At 38.4% G+C, this 16,952-nt stretch overlaps 2 protein-coding genes and 1 long non-coding RNA gene across 3 annotated transcripts in view; 1 reads left to right on the top strand and 2 right to left on the bottom strand.

Moving 5' to 3' along the window:
* Positions 1-26: 26 nt before the first annotated feature.
* Positions 27-2,852, bottom strand: ANKRD37 (ankyrin repeat domain 37). The gene is made up of 5 exons (XM_036838980.1): positions 2,558-2,852; positions 2,204-2,356; positions 1,233-1,324; positions 514-717; positions 27-262 (listed from the first exon to the last, which is right to left on the bottom strand). Coding segments are annotated over exons 1-5 (477 nt in total). The 5' UTR covers positions 2,585-2,852; the 3' UTR covers positions 27-261.
* A 533-nt stretch (positions 2,853-3,385) lies between these two features.
* The window catches only part of LOC118888020 (LRP2 binding protein), a 42,015-nt gene continuing 28,448 nt past the window's right edge, over positions 3,386-16,952 (top strand). The window contains exons 1-5 of the mRNA XM_036838979.1: positions 3,386-4,683; positions 10,787-10,857; positions 12,135-12,261; positions 12,992-13,104; positions 15,768-15,881. Of these exons, the coding sequence (XP_036694874.1) occupies positions 12,156-12,261; positions 12,992-13,104; positions 15,768-15,881 (333 nt within the window). The 5' untranslated portion in view covers positions 3,386-4,683; positions 10,787-10,857; positions 12,135-12,155. The remainder of the gene's footprint in view (positions 4,684-10,786; positions 10,858-12,134; positions 12,262-12,991; positions 13,105-15,767; positions 15,882-16,952) is intronic.
* On the bottom strand, positions 6,988-15,848 carry LOC118888023. The gene is made up of 4 exons (XR_005018223.1): positions 14,193-15,848; positions 13,696-13,901; positions 12,416-12,495; positions 6,988-7,025 (listed from the first exon to the last, which is right to left on the bottom strand). It is a non-coding gene; the product is annotated as an uncharacterized LOC118888023 (long non-coding RNA).

The following is a 16,952-nucleotide window of genomic DNA, read 5'->3' as shown; positions in this document are numbered from 1 at the left end:
TTGTAAATATTACACAAAGAAAAGAATTTATTCTTTAGACATTCCTTTAATAAATTAAAAGACAAAGCATGCACAACCAGAACGTTACAGGCATGTAAATACATGTATTCCTGAATGTTATCTTCACTTAGAAGAAAGTTTTCCTCCTTCTTAGAAGGTGTTTAGACACACTTGATGAGCCAAAAGCCATAGCCTGTAGCTGAGCAGTAGATCTGCATGAAGTGAAGACCTTCTCCACACCTCTTCATAACCAATACGACATCTGTTGTTAAAAAACATATTAACATTAAAAACTATTTTTAAAAAGGTTTCCTTCCCAATCTTCCACCATGCAGGACAATTTTTGGTCTCTAGAATCTAGTAGTAGTTACTACAACCAGTATTAAAATGTGTTAACGAGAATGAAAAGTTATACTAGAAATAAGACTGCCGATATTTAAACGAAACAATAAATTCTGTGCTAAATAAGAGATCCTTGAGGGAGGAAGAAAGAAGAAACTATGAATTCCTTACCAACACTTCCTTTTCCCATTTGTATCTTCTTCACTTACAAAACTTCGTTTCTGTCTGAGTACTGGAACGCAATGATCTTTATTGGATTGTTCACTTGGTTTTATTGTCTGCATGCATTTAATTGTTGTGAGAAACTTGCCACATTCTGGAAATCCACATGACCAAGCCAGATCTTCAGCTGTTTGCCCATTCTTATTACATAAACTGAATTTGAGACAAAAAATGAGTTAAGTAAAAGTTGACAATTGTTTAGCCTTTTTTATCTTCCTAACAAAGGCGCTTTGGGCTCATACAAATGTTGGTTGCAGAATAGAAGAGGTAAAGGAAGCATAGAGGAATTCCATTTTTGCTCACTATGTATCCTCAATGGCTAGCACAGAGTACAGCACAGAGTGGGCATTTTATTTTTGCACGAATGAAAGAGTATTCTTTGTTCACTACAATGAGTTAAGTACGCAAAGGAAGTCAGTGAGAACTTCTATAGAATGGCTTTTCTAAACCAAAACTAAGATGTAACGCTGCCATGACAGATTGCTTAGGATCCATTTTTTATTTATTCAAATTGAATACATAGTATTAGATGTCATTAACAGCCTAAGTTAACATTTAAACGATAACATTAAATTATCAATGGCAAGCATCATGTAATCAAGCTGTAGGAGTCTGATTAGTTTAATCCAAGAAAATATACAATTTGAAGCCACTGATTTCATACTTACTCAATTTGGGCGTCACTGGCTACAAGCAGGCTGAGGCATTCCATGCTTCCAACTTTTGCTGCCTTGTGTAGTGGAGCTTCTCCATAAACATCCTTACAGACAAAACAGCACATTTTAGTCTCTCCCCGAAACACTCTAGTGGAAGTTGGTGGGTGAAGTCTATTGTTTGAGGAAGCTATTTGAGGAAGTGGGGTTAGGAATGCATTGTACTGGACCGAATTTTTTAATTCTTTTTTTTAAAAATAAAATTCACTTGGTGCCCTATTAAATACAAAGTTTTCATTAATAAAAATATGTGCAGCCACAGCTACAAACATACATTAAATTTTAAGTGAATAAAAGCAAAATAGAATCCTATAGAAGTAAAAAAATTACAGTTTAAAATTCACCATACTTTAATATTCAGTGAAGATGCAAACTACCCTAAGAAAGTTCTGTAAGGAATTGTATTGGTTGTGAGCACGCCTCACAAGTATTGCTATCCTGAGACTTTTAATTTGGTAATGGAGCAATTGTTCCTTTGGAAATGAACCGTAGACCTTGGAAATTCTGTCCCATGTAGTAGCCAGCAACCATATATCCAGCTAATGAGCACCTGAAATGTGGCTATTCTGAATTGAAATGTGCTGTAAATGTAAAATACACAGCAGATGGAGAAGACACATGAAAAGAAAATGTAAAATATCTATCAGTAATGTTTTATATTGATTACATATGAAATGATAATATTTTGGATTAATTGGGTTAGGTTACTAAAATTTTCATGTTTCGTTTTACTTCATTAATGTGGCTACTAGAAAATCTTAAGTAACATACGTGTCTCACATTATATTTCTATTGGACATCGCTGCGACAGTCATGTTTCTAATAACAAACGACTGAATATCTCGGCGTCTAAGAAATGTTTGTGTGGATTTGGGGTGGAGGGGGGAGGGTTGGTTGCACACGGCAACAATCAGTTACCTAGTTACCTGTTGGTTGAGGTCAGCGCCGGTCTGCAGCTGCCAGAGAAGAAAGCAAGCGAGGCCGCCACCTGCGGCCAAGTGGACGGGCGACTGCTCGCAGGGATCCGGGGGTGCGTTGACGGAGGCCCCGGTCTCCAGCAGATGCCTCAGACTATCCACCTGCGAGAAAAGAACAGCTCCAGCACCGCCCTCGCCTTTGTCAAGGCTCACGCCCTCCCGGGATTGAACATCTTCCTCCACTCCAAAAACCTTCCAACTCTGAAGAGGCTTGACCTGGCAACGCCAAGTGGTCAGTAAGCCATCACCCTAGCCCTCCCTAGAAGACTTAAGCCTGCAGGGCAAAAGCAGCCTGAGTCTCACCTCGGGGTTGCAATCGAGCAACAGCATCTCCCACCTAAAGCAGAGGACCGGAGTGCTTGGGAGAGCAGAGCGGTAAGGCGCTCGCTGCCGACAAACAGGTAAGAGAGCACAGGCAGCCCAAGAGCAGGAGAATTTAAAGATCCCCAGGGCCAGCGGGCCCGCCCCTCCCCGCCGCGCCACAGCTCTGGCTGCGCCCCAGCAGCCCAACCCTGGCCTGCCGGCGTTTCTCCGCCCAGCTGCAGCCGCACGTACACAAACACTGACACGTGCAACCGGGAACCCAGAAAGGCTGGCGCGGAGAAAGGAGGAGGAGGCAGCGCGGATCTGCCAGCTGATTGGCCCAGCGTGAAGTGTCAGGCCCGCCCACCTTGGGGCGGGGCCCCGGGCCTCTCCCCCGGAGCCCCTGTGCGCGTGCGCTGTGAGGGACGGGATTCCGGGCGGCTGGGCTTCAGCGGCCGCCATGAGGCGCGCTGAGTTCGACACGTCTCACGCTGTCGTGCTCACCTCTTTAGGCCCTTTGGGGAAGCGGAAGTCGCGGGCGGAGGTTTTGGTTTTTGCTGGCACGCACGTAACCAGGAAACCAGGGAGCTACAAGGAGCTCGGCTGCAACACGACCTTTGGAAGCTGCTAAGCTTGGTGCTGGCGCCGGGGTACCAGCCTCCGGCTCCTGAGGAATGAAAATTCCTTCTTGCCTCACGTTCAAAGTCGCCCCAGGCTTGGCTCTGTCCCTCAAGGCCCTGGACGTTTAGGGAGGAAACCGGAAGCTGGGGGGGGCGACGGGGGAGGGCAGGCGGAGGGGCTGCTAAGGTGAGCTAAGGGGACGGGTTTTCCCGCAGGGACTGCCCCACCTTAAGCCCCAGCTCCAGCACCCCTCTCGCCTTTGTCCAGGCTCACGCCCTCCCGGGATTGAACATCTGGTTTAAATGGTTTATCAAACCCCACCCTTTCGGGGTTAACATGATACCACGTCCGTTCTGGGAATGATGTAAAACGAGCCAACCACTAACGTGTCCCCTCTTGGAGGTGGGTTAGGCGCCGTGCTGGCCTTGCCGCCTGGGGAAGTGCTGAGGGTCCCCAGCGTCTAGCCCTGAGCTTGCCGAGGCGGGAGCCCCCCACTCATCATGGGGAGAGTTAGGGGATAAACGAAGGGCCCGGGCCGTGGACGCTGAGGACCCGTGGGGCTCTTCCCCGTGGGCAGGGCTGACTAGCTCTGAACCGCTGGGGCGTGGCGGGAGGAAGGCCCTCCGGAGCTCTTTATGCTGAGGCATTCCTTTAGCTTGAGTCATTCGTTTTTGTAAAGCTTTAGGAACAGACAGACATCCTGACTTCAAACCGTAGCCATTGACCGCCTATCAGATAATCTCTGGACTCATTTCCTAGGCACTTTTTTTTTCGGGTTAATCTAGCTAAAAGCTAAAGCTCCAGCCATATATTTGTTTTCCCTAACATCTTCAGCGATTCCCTTCTATCTGCTGATACCTTTGAGAGCAGGACTGAAAGATAGTTTGTTATTATGCTTGTAGAGGACAAGCTCATTGTCCTGTGAAGACAGGTGGCCTTTTAGTTCTAATTTTGGTTACGGTTTATTGTTTATTTTGTAATAAGAGCCATAAAATAATTTTGCAGTAATTCATATTACTAGACTTATGCAGTGATCCAAGGTGTCGACTGAGAGAAAAATGCACAACATGAGAGGTGTGAGTTAAGGTTTATTCAGGGTTTTACTGAGGACTGTAGCTCCAGAGACAGACTTCGGATAGCTCTGAGGACCTGCTCCAGAGAGGTGGGGGGAGGCTAGTTTATATGTGATTTTGTTGTTAGGGAATACGTGCAGTCAGATGTATCTTGGTAAAAGATCACTGCTCGTCACAAAGAACAGATATCCCAAGTTAATGATTATAGGGCTTTTCTATGTATGGGAAGCGGGGTTCATTAAAACTCTTCATGAAATGCATCTAAGGGCATTTTGTTTGTCCAAAGCACAGAGCCTCCCGTTTTCATCTTTAAATTTCCTTTGTCTGAAGCACAGCGTGCCCATCCTGTTATCACCTTAATCTCTTCATCTGAAGCATCCAGTGCCCTATTGTTCAGCGGCTGCAGCAGTTTAATCTCTGAAGACTTGGATGGTGAGCAAAATGCTCTTTGCTCTTTTATTTGCAAAGGGATAGTTTTAAACGTCTTTGTTTATATGCATACTCGAACATAAACGTGTATACGTATTTATGTTCAAACACATATATAGAATCGTACTTGTGTTCTTTTTTTTTAATACTTAAACTATTCACAGTACCTTTTTATGCTATTTAAAGAATGTCAGAGATACATGAGAGCACATGTCCATATTGCCAATTTTCCTTTTCTCATGTTTTTCAATTAGGTAAGTACTGTTTTTCAAAGCATATAGTAAAGCTTCAAATTTGCACAGATGTTCATTTTCAGGATTTCCTAACTAATACAAGGTATTATCAAAGAAGTTCCTAGAGTTCTAAACATATGTTTTGCAGTCAACATATTATGCAGTGGGATATGTGTGTGATGCATGCGCCTCCACATTACATCCTTCCTCTTGAAAACAAGATTCTGTTCAGCATGCATTAAATCTGGTAATTATTGTTAACTCCCTGTGACATATTTAAATTTCACAAGGAAAGGGAATGTTGTGAGGAGTTGTTAAAGCTTTTGTCCCTTTAATCACTGCCTACTTGTCCATTGCTCATAATGTTTCCAAAAAATTCTTTATATCTCTGGTAAGTATTTGGTTTAGTCTTAAAAATGGGCCTGAAAGCCGTCTAAAAACTGAACAAAGCTGGTAGAGTACAAAAATATACAGAATAAATACATTTGGGGGACAATATCTTACTGGCAAGTAACGAGATTTTACTGAACATGTAGCAAGTGGGATCAGTTTTCTAAAGTGGAAGATGGTCTAAGATGCATATTCAACAGTCACTCTTCCAAGCATTGCTGATTCTACTTATGTTTAATTTGCTGGTAAATGTGTTTGAACTAATCAAATGTAATTCTGCCTTCACTGGCATGTGCAGTCAGGAAATCCATGTATGATCCTTGTATGATTGTAAAAGCAAAAGATTTCCCACAAATAAATTCTTCTTGTGCCTTATTATATAAACCCTTCCAGCCTTGCTTACTCAAACTTCTTGGAGAAGGTGATAAATTATATAGTTATTATAAATAACTGCTGCTCCAGGATATTGTGGCACAAAGGATAGATAGATATTTACATAGACAGACAGATGGAAGGGAGGGAGGGAGGGAAGGGAAGGGAAGGAGAGAAGGAGTGAAAAGGCAACTCTTCTTTACAAAAGAATTCCAAATACTTCATGTAGACACTCCCCACTCCAGGAAATAGAGATTAATTCTCTCCCCACACTGTCCCCTTGAGTGTGGGCTACGCATAATGACTTGCTTCTGAAGAGTAAGAGTATAGGAAGTGGGGAAGGTAACTTTACAGTGGAGAAACCTGTGAAACACTACCCTGGCCAGGTATTTGTTAATATTATCAGTGATAAGTCATGATGATAGCATGCACCCCTGATATGATGTGTTGAGAAGAATACTTCATCTCTGCATCTTCCCAAAAGTCCATAACCCAAGTCTAACCATGAGTAAAATATCAGGTAAACCCAGATTGGGAGACATTGTACAGGATATCTGGCCAGTACAAAACTGTCAAAGTTATAAAAAAACAAGGAAAACCTGAGAATCTGTCATAGACCAAAGGAGGCTAAGGAGACATGATGACGTGTGATAACCTGGATGGGATCCTGGAACAGAAAGAAAATTACAATAGTCCCCCGTTATCCGCATTTTCAATTTCTGTGGTTTCAGACCAACCATGGTCTGAAAATATTAAATGGAAAATTACAGAAATAAACAATTCATAAATTTTAAATTGCATGCCGCCCTGAGTAGCATGATGAAATCTCACTCCATCCCTCCTGGGAGGGGAATCATCCCTTTGTCCAGGTTAGTCACCTAGTAGCCATCTGAGTTATCAGATTTACTGGGTTACTGTGTTCAAGTAATGCTTATTTACTTAATAATGGCCCCAAAGCGCAAGAGTAGTGATGCTGGCAATTTAGATATGCCAAAGAAGTTATAAAGTCCTTCCTTTAAGTAAAAAGGTGAAAATTCTTTTTTTTCCTTTCTTTTTTAAATTATTTATTTATTTATTTTTGGCTGTGTTGGGTCTTCGTTTCTGTGCGAGGGCTTTCTTTAGTTGGCGGCAACCGGGGGCCACTCTTCATCGCGGTGCGCGGGCCTCTCACTATCGCGGCCTCTCTTGTTGCGGAGCACAGGCTCCAGACACGCAGGCTCAGTAGTTGTGGCTCACGGGCCTAGTTGCTCCGCGGCATGTGGGATCTTCCCAGACCAGGGCTCGAACCCGTGTCCCCTGCATTAGCAGGCAGACTTTCAACCACTGCGCCACCAGGGAAGCCCGAAAATTCTTGACGTAATAAGGAAAGATAAGAAATCAAACACTGAGGTTGTTGAGATGTACAGTAAGAACAAATCTTCTATTTGTGAAATTGTGAAGAAGGAAAAAGAAATTTATGCTAGTTCTGCTGTTGCACCTCAAACTGCAAAAGTTACACTTAGTTAATTTTCTAGATTTAGTAATGACAGAAGATACCTAAACCAATATGAAGCTAGTTTTAATAAAACAAGGAACGAAAAATCTCACAATTTCTCACAACTTTATTACTTAATTTTTTATTCTGATCACTAAATTAATATTTTTAAATTCTGATTAACCAATACACTTTAGCTCCTCTGTAAAACACACTGCCGGTTGCATTGATCACTGGGAGATCTTAGCTGTTCTCTAGAATACTGAGTTACTTGGGATCACATCAGTTTGAATTTTTTCCCACACTATAAGGATTATTATAATATGTAATATAATTAAATATTATATAACTGGTGAGATATGGGTGAGAAGTGAGAGCTATAATTTTTAAGAAGACTAAATTGAATGCTTTCAGATTCCTCAAGTAGCTAAGGAAAATGCTTTCAAAGTAGGTGAGGATAAATCAACTGTAAAGGATGGGTAGAAATAGTTCTACCCTCAAATTGTTCCACAGGCATTTTTCAATTCATATTCCATTTTAAAGAAACATAATCTGGAATTTGTATGCATATGGTTTATGCAAGAAAGACAGTTCTGAACTCTCACATTCATCCTCTATTTAAAGAAATAGCTTCTGACCCTAAGTGAAAAGGTGGGAAAATAACTATATATTTACATATTTTAAGTTAAAATGTATATCATATGTTTGTATACTCACATTAATTTCCACCTTGATTCTTGTTTAATTGATAAACTACAAGTCCCAATAATACCAGATAAGAGGGCTCTTACTGCATTGATTGTGCAACCTATTTCTTTCATTTAGGAAACAGAGAGTAGCTGAATATATAGAATACCTTCAGAAAAAGCATGCGTTATATTTTTTGTGTAGGCCAGAGCTAATTGATATATTTGATATATAATTTATCTAGTGTAGAAAGTTGAAACTCATTTTCTTACAGTAACTCAGATTTGTCAAAATTTGTTAACCTCCTATTCAAATTAATCTTTGTCCCTAAGAGGAGAAAATAGATAGATAAAATGTTGGTTTTACTAATCAAGTAATAATTAAAACAACTAAATAACAGTAATATATGATGTCAAGATAAGTTCTACTCAAAGCATATATCTAATATTCTACATTTTCCAGCGACTTTAAATACTGTGTAATTTTTAAGTAAAACAACTGAGTTTCAAACTTTTGACACATTTTCCCAAATTATCTAATAAATCATTTTTATTATCCAATTATTTTACGCAGGTGCCATTGATAAATTTCTTACATGCTTAATGTTTTTAAGAACTAAGTAACCAAAATACTTCGAGAATTAGGTCTGTAAATTGGTGCACCCACTATGGAAAGCAGTATCTATCGCTCTTCCTCAAAGATTTCAAAATAGAACTACCATATGATTCAGCAGTCCCACTTCTGGGCATATAGCCAAAGGATTTGAAATTAGAATCTCAAAGAGAGATTTTTCCCTCCACATTCACTGTGGCATTATTCACAATAGCCAAGACATGGAAGCAACCTAAATGCCTGTCCCTGAATGAGAAGATAATGTGGTAGCTACGTAAATGGAATATTATTCAGCCTTAGAACCTGGAGGACATTATGCAAACTGAAATAAGCCAGACACAGAAGAACAAATATAACATGATCCTACTTATATGAGGGATCTAAAATAGACTCATAGAAGCAGACAGTAGAATGGTGGTTACTAGGGGCTTGGGGGGGCGGAATGAGGAGGTGGTGGGCAGAGGGTATACAGTTTCAGTTATGCAAGTCCTAGAGATCTGCTGTACAGCCCAGTGCTTACAGCTAACAGTATTGTGTTGTATGCTTAAATTTTTGCTAAGAGGGTAGATCTTATGCTTAGTGTTCAAATAAATTAGATGAGAAGAAACTTTTGGAGATGATGAATATACTTAGCATTGATTGTGGTGATGGTTTCATGGGTATATATTTACATCCAACCCCATCAAGTTGTATACATTAAATATATACAGCTTTTTATATGTCAATCACACCTCAAAGTGATTTTTTAAAAAGAAAAAAATTACAAGAAAAGATTTGGGAATATTTTTTTAAAATGGACTTCATCAAATTAAAAACAAAAATCGAGGGATCAAAAGAAACAAGAAAGTGAAAAGACCCCATAGAATGGGAGAAAATATTTGCAAATTATATACCTGATAAGAGTCTAGTATCTAGAATATATAAAGAATGTTTATAACTCAGCAATAAAAAGACAACCCAACTACAAAATGGGCAAAGGATTAACATCGCTCCAAAGAAGATAAACAGGTGGCCAATAAGCACATGAAAAGAGTCTCAACATCATTTTTCATTATGGAAATGCAAATCAGAACCACAAGATACCACTTCACATCCACTAGGATGGCTATTATCAGAAAGATGAACAATAACCCGTGTCGGTGAGGATGTGGAACCCTCACACATTGCTGGTGGAAAAGCAAAAAGCCACTTTGGAAAACAGTTTGGCAATTTCTCAAAATCTTAAACATAGAATTATCATGTGACCCAGCAATCCCCCTCCTAGGTTTATACCCAAAAGAATTGAAAACCTATGTCTACACAAAAACAAATACGTGAAAACTACCAGCATTATTCATGATAGCCAAAAGCTAGAAACAACTCAAATGTTCATCAGATGATGAACAGATTTTTTTAAATGTGGTATATCCGTATAATGAAATATTATTCAGCCAAAAATAGGAACGAAGTACTGGTACATGCTACAACATGCACGAACCTTGTAAACATTATGTAAAAGAAGCCAGACACAAAAGGCCACATACTGTATGATTCCATTTATATGGAATATGCAGAATAGACAAATCTGTAGAGACAGAAGGTTGATTAGTGATTGCTAGGGGCTGAAGGGAGGGAAAGACTGGGGAGTGACTGCTAATTTCTACAGGGTTTCTTTTGGAGTGATGAAAATGTTCCAGAATTAGATATTGGTGGTGGTTGCACAACCTTAAGCAGTTAACATTCACAGCACTGGAGATAGGGCACTAACTAGTAAAGAGGGTCTGGGAAGGTCACCGTCAGTGTCTACTACACCTGCCCTTCCTTTTAAAATCATATATTTCTTTCAGATTTTACATCATCGATTAAGGTCTATAATTTCTATTATAGCATTTTCTAAATTCACTGCATGCTATGCAAATACTTGTCAAGTTTCAAATTATAATTTTATATCTTATCCCAAGATTTGGCAGAAATAAACATATACTCTTGCTGTTTAAAATCTTCTCTTAGTTCTCATTTTCTGAAATTAAAAAGTACTGAATTTTAGCTTACCCTCTTATGGGAGTCCTGCCATTTTAAGCAATCATGTTAGCTCTGCTTTTTGGAGAACAGTATGGAATACTGATGAAGTACACAGGCGCTCTGGCATCCCAGCTGTCCCGCCTCCCAGCCCTGTGATCTGAGGCAAGTTGCTTAACTTCTTCACTGGTGCCTCAGTTTCCTCTCACATTAAGTGGGCCTCATAATAGCCTGTATTTCATAAAGTTTTGTAGGAGTTAGTACCTGTAAAGCACTTAGAACAAAGAACAAATCCTGGCCTATAGTAAGAGCTCAATAAATCTTTGCTTATATTTTCTAGGTCCTCCCCAAATCTTCTTTTAAGCTACAGCAACAGAAACCCTGTGGAGTATTGTACCCACAGAAGACAACGTGAGTTTAAATGGATTTTGCTTTCTGATTTGTTTCTTTTCTGATGACCTTCCTGAATGTGTCAACTTTTTTCTTAGCCTTTTTGGATACAGTAGCACCTGGGCTTAAGACTTCAGTGAAATAAAAACTTCTATAACCAGTTTCTGAGTAAACTGATGGTGCTATGGACATCATCCTATTTGGATTGTCTTTCTTCTAAATACTTCACCTAATATTGCTTCACCCTAAAGTTCATTGGAAGCTTTTATATTTACTAGTGCAACCATAGATTTTTGGAATCCTATAATCAAAGAATTTTACATATCTATGGACAGACGTTTTGAAATCCTCTAGTTCAAACTACTTATAGTCTAAACTACAGATGAGGAAATTGACTCTTAAGAAGATTATATGACTCTTCCAAAATCACAGATACTTCGGTGATTTTTTCTCTCTGGTATACTGAATTATCTCCCTTTTCTGTACTTCATTCTCATTAATGAAGCAATTTATTGTCCAAAATAGTATCATAAAATTGTATAAATGCTGCTTTCCAATAATACTAAAGGTCTATTGAGTTCTCTTCACCACCAATCAGGAACCTTTACTGGAAGCTTGTTCCTGATTGGTGAAAGCCTGCTGTAACAGTGGAATTCCAAGGAGTAAACAAAAAAGCATAGCAATAACTGAGTTTGCTGTCTTACTACCCTCAGCCTAGGCCAACCTGGACTCCTTCATCCCAGATGAGGTGGCCTCTACATTTTATATGAAGGCTCTGATTTTCCATTCAACTGTGATCCACCTTATAACATGGCAATCCAATACAGACAGGAAGATAAAACTGAACAACACAGCTAAAATAAAGTGTATTCCCAGGTAAAAGAGACAAATGCTTTCATTTAAAATGGATTAGTTTGATGAGCTTCAGTTACAAGGCAACAGGAAGGTACCAGTGCACAGGAACTGTATCTACAGGCAGTGTCACCAATTCCTACTAGTGGCAGCAGCTGTGGTGGGTGACATGACTCACTGGAGTGTGTGATCTCATAGCCAGAAAGGATTTGCAAACAGCTCTGATCATTAATCCCATGCTGTGGAAACAGACATGGAGGAGTGCTGGTTTCCTAAGAAGGAATGTTCCCATCCCAGAGCTGGTAGTTTGGTGACCTATCCCTAGGTGATGAGGGGAAGATGCTTTTTATAATGACTGCCAAGTTGGAGTGGAGTCTCTTTTTGCATTTTTCTGGAGGAAGATATTTCTACCATATTATTTTTTAATATAATTTTTTAATTTACAGAATACCCACTGTGGAGACAGGATGAAGTTGACCAGTGAAAAGTTGCCCAAGAACCCCTTTTATACTTCTCTATCCCACTATGCTGCTAAGAACCAAAAACTCTTCCAATGGAGAAAGGAAAAGACTGGTACAAATCCTGATAATATTTTCACTAAAAGTTAATTATGTACACCAGAGCAAAAGAGACAAGAAATATGAGTCTTATTGCTGGCAAGAAAGTGGTTAAGTTTACAGTCCTTTCTAGCTTTTCTGTAAGAATCTGTGAAATTGCTTGAACCTACCTGGTAGCAAATCATCAGTGAAGAAGTTTCATAATGAGATCCTGATCCTGATTTTACTTTCAGGACTTTAGGACACCCTTCTGGAAAAGAGAAGCCAGATGTCAGTTCTGATAAAGAGAACAGTACCATACTTTACTTGAAATTAGCATTTAAAGCTACCATTTTTTTCTACAGACTTAAAAAAATTAAATTGGGGATGGTTAGTTCATCTAGTTAGAGTAGTTCTAATTAAGGCTCAAATTAAGAATTTCACTCACCCACAGGCCAGCTTTGTCTAAAGAATTCCACATAGACTGCATTGCTAGAGCTCCTGCCTAGCAGGAAAGAGGGTTAGTTTGACAACCAGCCAATATATTTCTTAATTATGTAAGGCACAATGTCAGGTATTGTGATAGGGCTTTCTTTTTTTAAGGTAGTGCTTTTTCCTTGAACTAAGGAGGTCAGTTTTAGGAATGAGAACTAGGAAGGAAACTAGTATAAACAGTGTCAGATGAATTCTATTTAATTTATTACTTTAAGAGAGAAAATTCATATTGTATGGATAAAGATGGAATTCTTTACTTTTTAAAAAATCAGATCATTACAGCCATACTAGTTTGGTGGATAAGGCATTGCACCTCTTGAAGGAAAGAATAAGAAGAGGGGATACTCTGGCATATTTCCTACGAGGTCAACTGTATTTTGAAGAGGTATCATTTTTTGTTGATTTGTTTTCATATCAAGCTGCTGTTAGATCTTCATAGCACAATTTCCTATAGAGTTCCTCACATTGTTAAACCAGGGAAATTCTGTCAAATTCCATAGATTGTGGTTGTGGATTTAAGTATGATACATTGGTCCCAGCTTATGGAGATATTCAACCTTTCTCCATAAAAGTCATTCTAATTAATGTCATTTATAGGAGTCATTTTGGTATGAAATCCATTTTCACATGATAAATTAAAAATCTAATTTTTATATTTTGCCCAATATATTCAACATCATTTATAAAATATTTTCATTTTATTAACAATTAAAAATCCTGATTCTTATCTAGTACCTAAAGGCAGCTTTGTATGTTCCTATATGGAGTAAGGAGGGAATTTCCCTCTTTATCCACATTATGCTGAGGTTTGCAAAGTAGGTCTAGGAGGACCTATGCAAACTATCACTCCAACTTCAGCACTATAGCTTCAGTTGTTCACTGAACCCCAAGGGAAGATGCGAAAAGGGACCATCTGTCCCCAACCCCTCACCATCCACTGAATGTTTGGGCAGCTGTTCACCTATATCCCACTTACTTATCTTTTGATGGCTCCTTCATTCATTCTGGCAACAAATATTTGTTGAGGACTCATAATGCACCTGTCACTGTGAGGATCACGTAGCGTAATGGTTCAGAGAATGATCTTTCAGCTTTGGGCATAGGTTCAAATACGGTTCCATTGCTTGGTAACTGTATCCTTGGGCACAAATGCTTAACCTCTTGGTGCCTCAGTTTCCTCATCTGTAAAAGGGCGTAATAATATGCATTTCATAGAGCTATTATGAGGGTATATTAATTGTAAAAATACTAACAGGGCCTGGCACCTAGTAACTGCTTTATAAGTATTTGCTACTATTATGCTAGGTACTAGCTATACAGTGATGAGGGAGTTAGAATGGTCCCCATTTCATAGAGCTTACAGTCTAGAGGAAGAAAATAAATTAATATATAATTAAAAATAAGTTAAAGTACTATGAAAGCAATTAACTGGGTACTCTGATAGAGAATAACTTAGGGATAGGGCAGAAATACCTGTTGTTGAAACTAAAACTTGAAGACAAGGAAACAGGCAATGCAAACAGCCATAGGGAAGTGCATTCCAGGTAGAAGGGAGAACAAATGCAACGTTTCTGAGATGAGGAAGAGTTTGGTGAGCTCTAGGAATTAAGAGACCAATGTCATAGTCAGCAAGGCAGAGAATGGCTCTAGATAAGCCTTGTTTAAAATGTAGTGAGAAGCCATTGAAGTGTTTTGAGACTGTGATGAATGGATTGGAAGGGAAGCATAGAACCACGACCAGTTTAGGGGAAAATTATACTAGTTGGGGCAAGAGAGGATGGTGATCTTGACCCAGCAGTGGAGCTGGGTCCTGGATTTATTTTGGAGATACAAGTAATGGCATCATGGACTGAAAAATAGAGAAGTGGGGAGGAGTGAGTTTTGAGGGAACCATCAGGAGTTCAGTTTTTGGACATTTTATGTTTGAGATTCCCCTTAGTCATCCAAGTATACATGTTTCAAAGTAGAAACTACATGTAAGACTCTAGATCTCAAAGGAGAAGTCTGAGTTGAAAGTACATATCTGAGATTTTCCAGCATGTATATGGTATTTAAAATCATGAAAAACTAAAAGGACTTCCTTTCTCTTCCTCTGTATAGAGTATTCTAAGTTTTCCAGCCCTCTTATATGTTGGCCAAACATTAGCCAGAAAGCAGAATGAATCTTTACAACTCAGTCATTTACTCATTGTTATGTGTTCTTTAAGATAAATATTTGTTAGCATTTTGGTACAGTTTTTATTAATTTTATCAGTTTGTTGATTAATTACAGTTTATGAAAAGAGAAATTCAATTGTTCCTGTGTTTTCCAAAAGTTGCTTTTCTTTGGTCTGCTCTTCCTAGTAATGACCTTCCAACTCAGAGACTCTCTTTCCACTGTTACAAATGATTTATTCTTTAGCGTAAGGCATTTTCCATGGTGGATTAAGACATAAGCCCCATTTTTGTTCCTTACACTTCATCATATTTGTTATTATATCCTATAACGCTGAGGAGCCTTAAATGAGTGACATATGACACGTAGGTTTTTATAGGAAGTATGGGAGAAAGATAATTTTGGAGAATCACATATTTGTTTTTCTGTGTCTTCTCCCTAGCTAGAAAATGGCAAAACTGGAAGAGCCATATCATAGTGGATATTTAGTAGTAGCGGATATCCTGATGTTTATCTTTTCTCAGAGTCTTTGGCCCCAGCTCTGAAGTTTCTCAGACTCCAGGAGTAGCGGGTGATATGGCAGGCTGGAATGAGCAGAGAGCTAGGCTATCATTTAGAGAGTGGTTTGGCAATAGCCAAGAGTAAGAGTGAAAGCCAAAGAGAGTCTGACCCAGGTTCCTCCTGGTCAGTTCCCTCAGTTGCCATATTTAGGTTTATTTTATTGATTTTATACTGTGTTGATTGTTGTCAATAGCTTACTTGCAAATTCCATAAATTTGTTGCTGTCTTTTGTTTTATTTGGTGCTGCTAGCTAGATTTAGGTGGGAACTAAGTATTTGGGATTACTTTAAGGTAATAATGAAAATAATTCAGTATTTCCTGGGAGCTTACAGGGATGGTATGAAGAAGCATTAGAACAGTTTGAAGAAATCAAGGAAAAGGATCATCAGGCAACTTACCAGCTAGGAGTGATGTATTATGATGGCCTGGGGATGACTGCAGACGCTGTAAGTTGTTTTGTTCACAGTGTTTAAGATTTCATTGTTTATGGATTATTTGATACATTTAAAATTATATTTTAATAATATATTTCTATACTTATACTTAAATAATTATCTATCCTTTCAGCATTTAAAGGATAGCACTAGTCATTTTTACATTTATGTAAAAAACAAATTTCTTTTTGCCCCTCTCCTTGCTATTAGCCGTCAATAACATTTTTGCTTTAAAATGTTTTCCTTTGTTTTTAAAAGTTACTTCAAAGCTACATGAACATGGAGAAAAGTTAGAAAATAAGCAAAAAGAAGATCACTCCAAATTTTACTATCACATATGAACTTTGTTATTATTTTAGAGTATATTCTTCCATGTATTGCCCTATGCAAAAAAAAAGATAAGCTGAAACCAGAATGTGTTCATTAGACAGTCACACTTGCCATGAAACTTCTTAAGTCTCTCTCTAGAATGCGAATTTTTTTGAAAAATTGGTTTTATACTTATTCGTGCTTTCTAACTCAACGGTCCCCTATTTCTATTTAAATGGTATCATGACTGTACCATCACCCAAGTTATAGGATTATTTAACATGGAATTTAGAAATAGGTCCTTGGAAAATGGTAGTAACAGTAGGATAATATTCATAACTATATCTTTTTAAAACTTTTAAACAATCTAACCAGAAAGAATTTACATAAACAAAAAGAATCAACAATTTGAATTTACCAAAGATATAATAATAATATCAGTGAAAAATATTTGCTGCACAAAAATAGAATAAAGCAGAAAGCAATAAAATGCTTAATTTCTGACAGGGCCTAACCAGAAGAAATACAATAGAAATTAGATGACAATTGAACTCTAGTCTCAAAAAATTAAGAAAACACATTTTGTCAATCAAACATGAGAAGACTGGGGAACAAATTGCAATGAAACAACTTAAACTTGTGGAAACAAATCTTTAAAAATTTTACTTTCAAAAAATAGAATTTATACTGAATACATCTACCAAAACTAACACATATTCCCTAATACCATTTAATACCCAGTTTATATTCAAAATTCTCAAATTGTCCCAAAGT

Source organism: Balaenoptera musculus, chromosome 21 (genome assembly GCF_009873245.2).
Source record: "Balaenoptera musculus isolate JJ_BM4_2016_0621 chromosome 21, mBalMus1.pri.v3, whole genome shotgun sequence".
Lineage (NCBI taxonomy): Eukaryota > Metazoa > Chordata > Mammalia > Artiodactyla > Balaenopteridae > Balaenoptera > Balaenoptera musculus.
The sequence above is the reverse complement of the archived record's forward strand: the minus strand, read 5'-3'. Positions and strand labels throughout refer to the sequence as shown.

Excerpts from the sequence above, each read along its gene's own strand:
- ANKRD37 (XM_036838980.1), bottom strand. The coding sequence starts at position 2,584 with ATGCTGTTGCTCGATTGCAACCCCGAG. Across the intron at positions 1,325-2,203 it reads GCGCTGACCTCAACCAACAG|GATGTTTATGGAGAAGCTCC; the intron begins GTAACTAGGTAA and ends TTTGTCTGTAAG. Across the intron at positions 718-1,232 it reads GCCAGTGACGCCCAAATTGA|TTTATGTAATAAGAATGGGC; the intron begins GTAAGTATGAAA and ends TCTCAAATTCAG.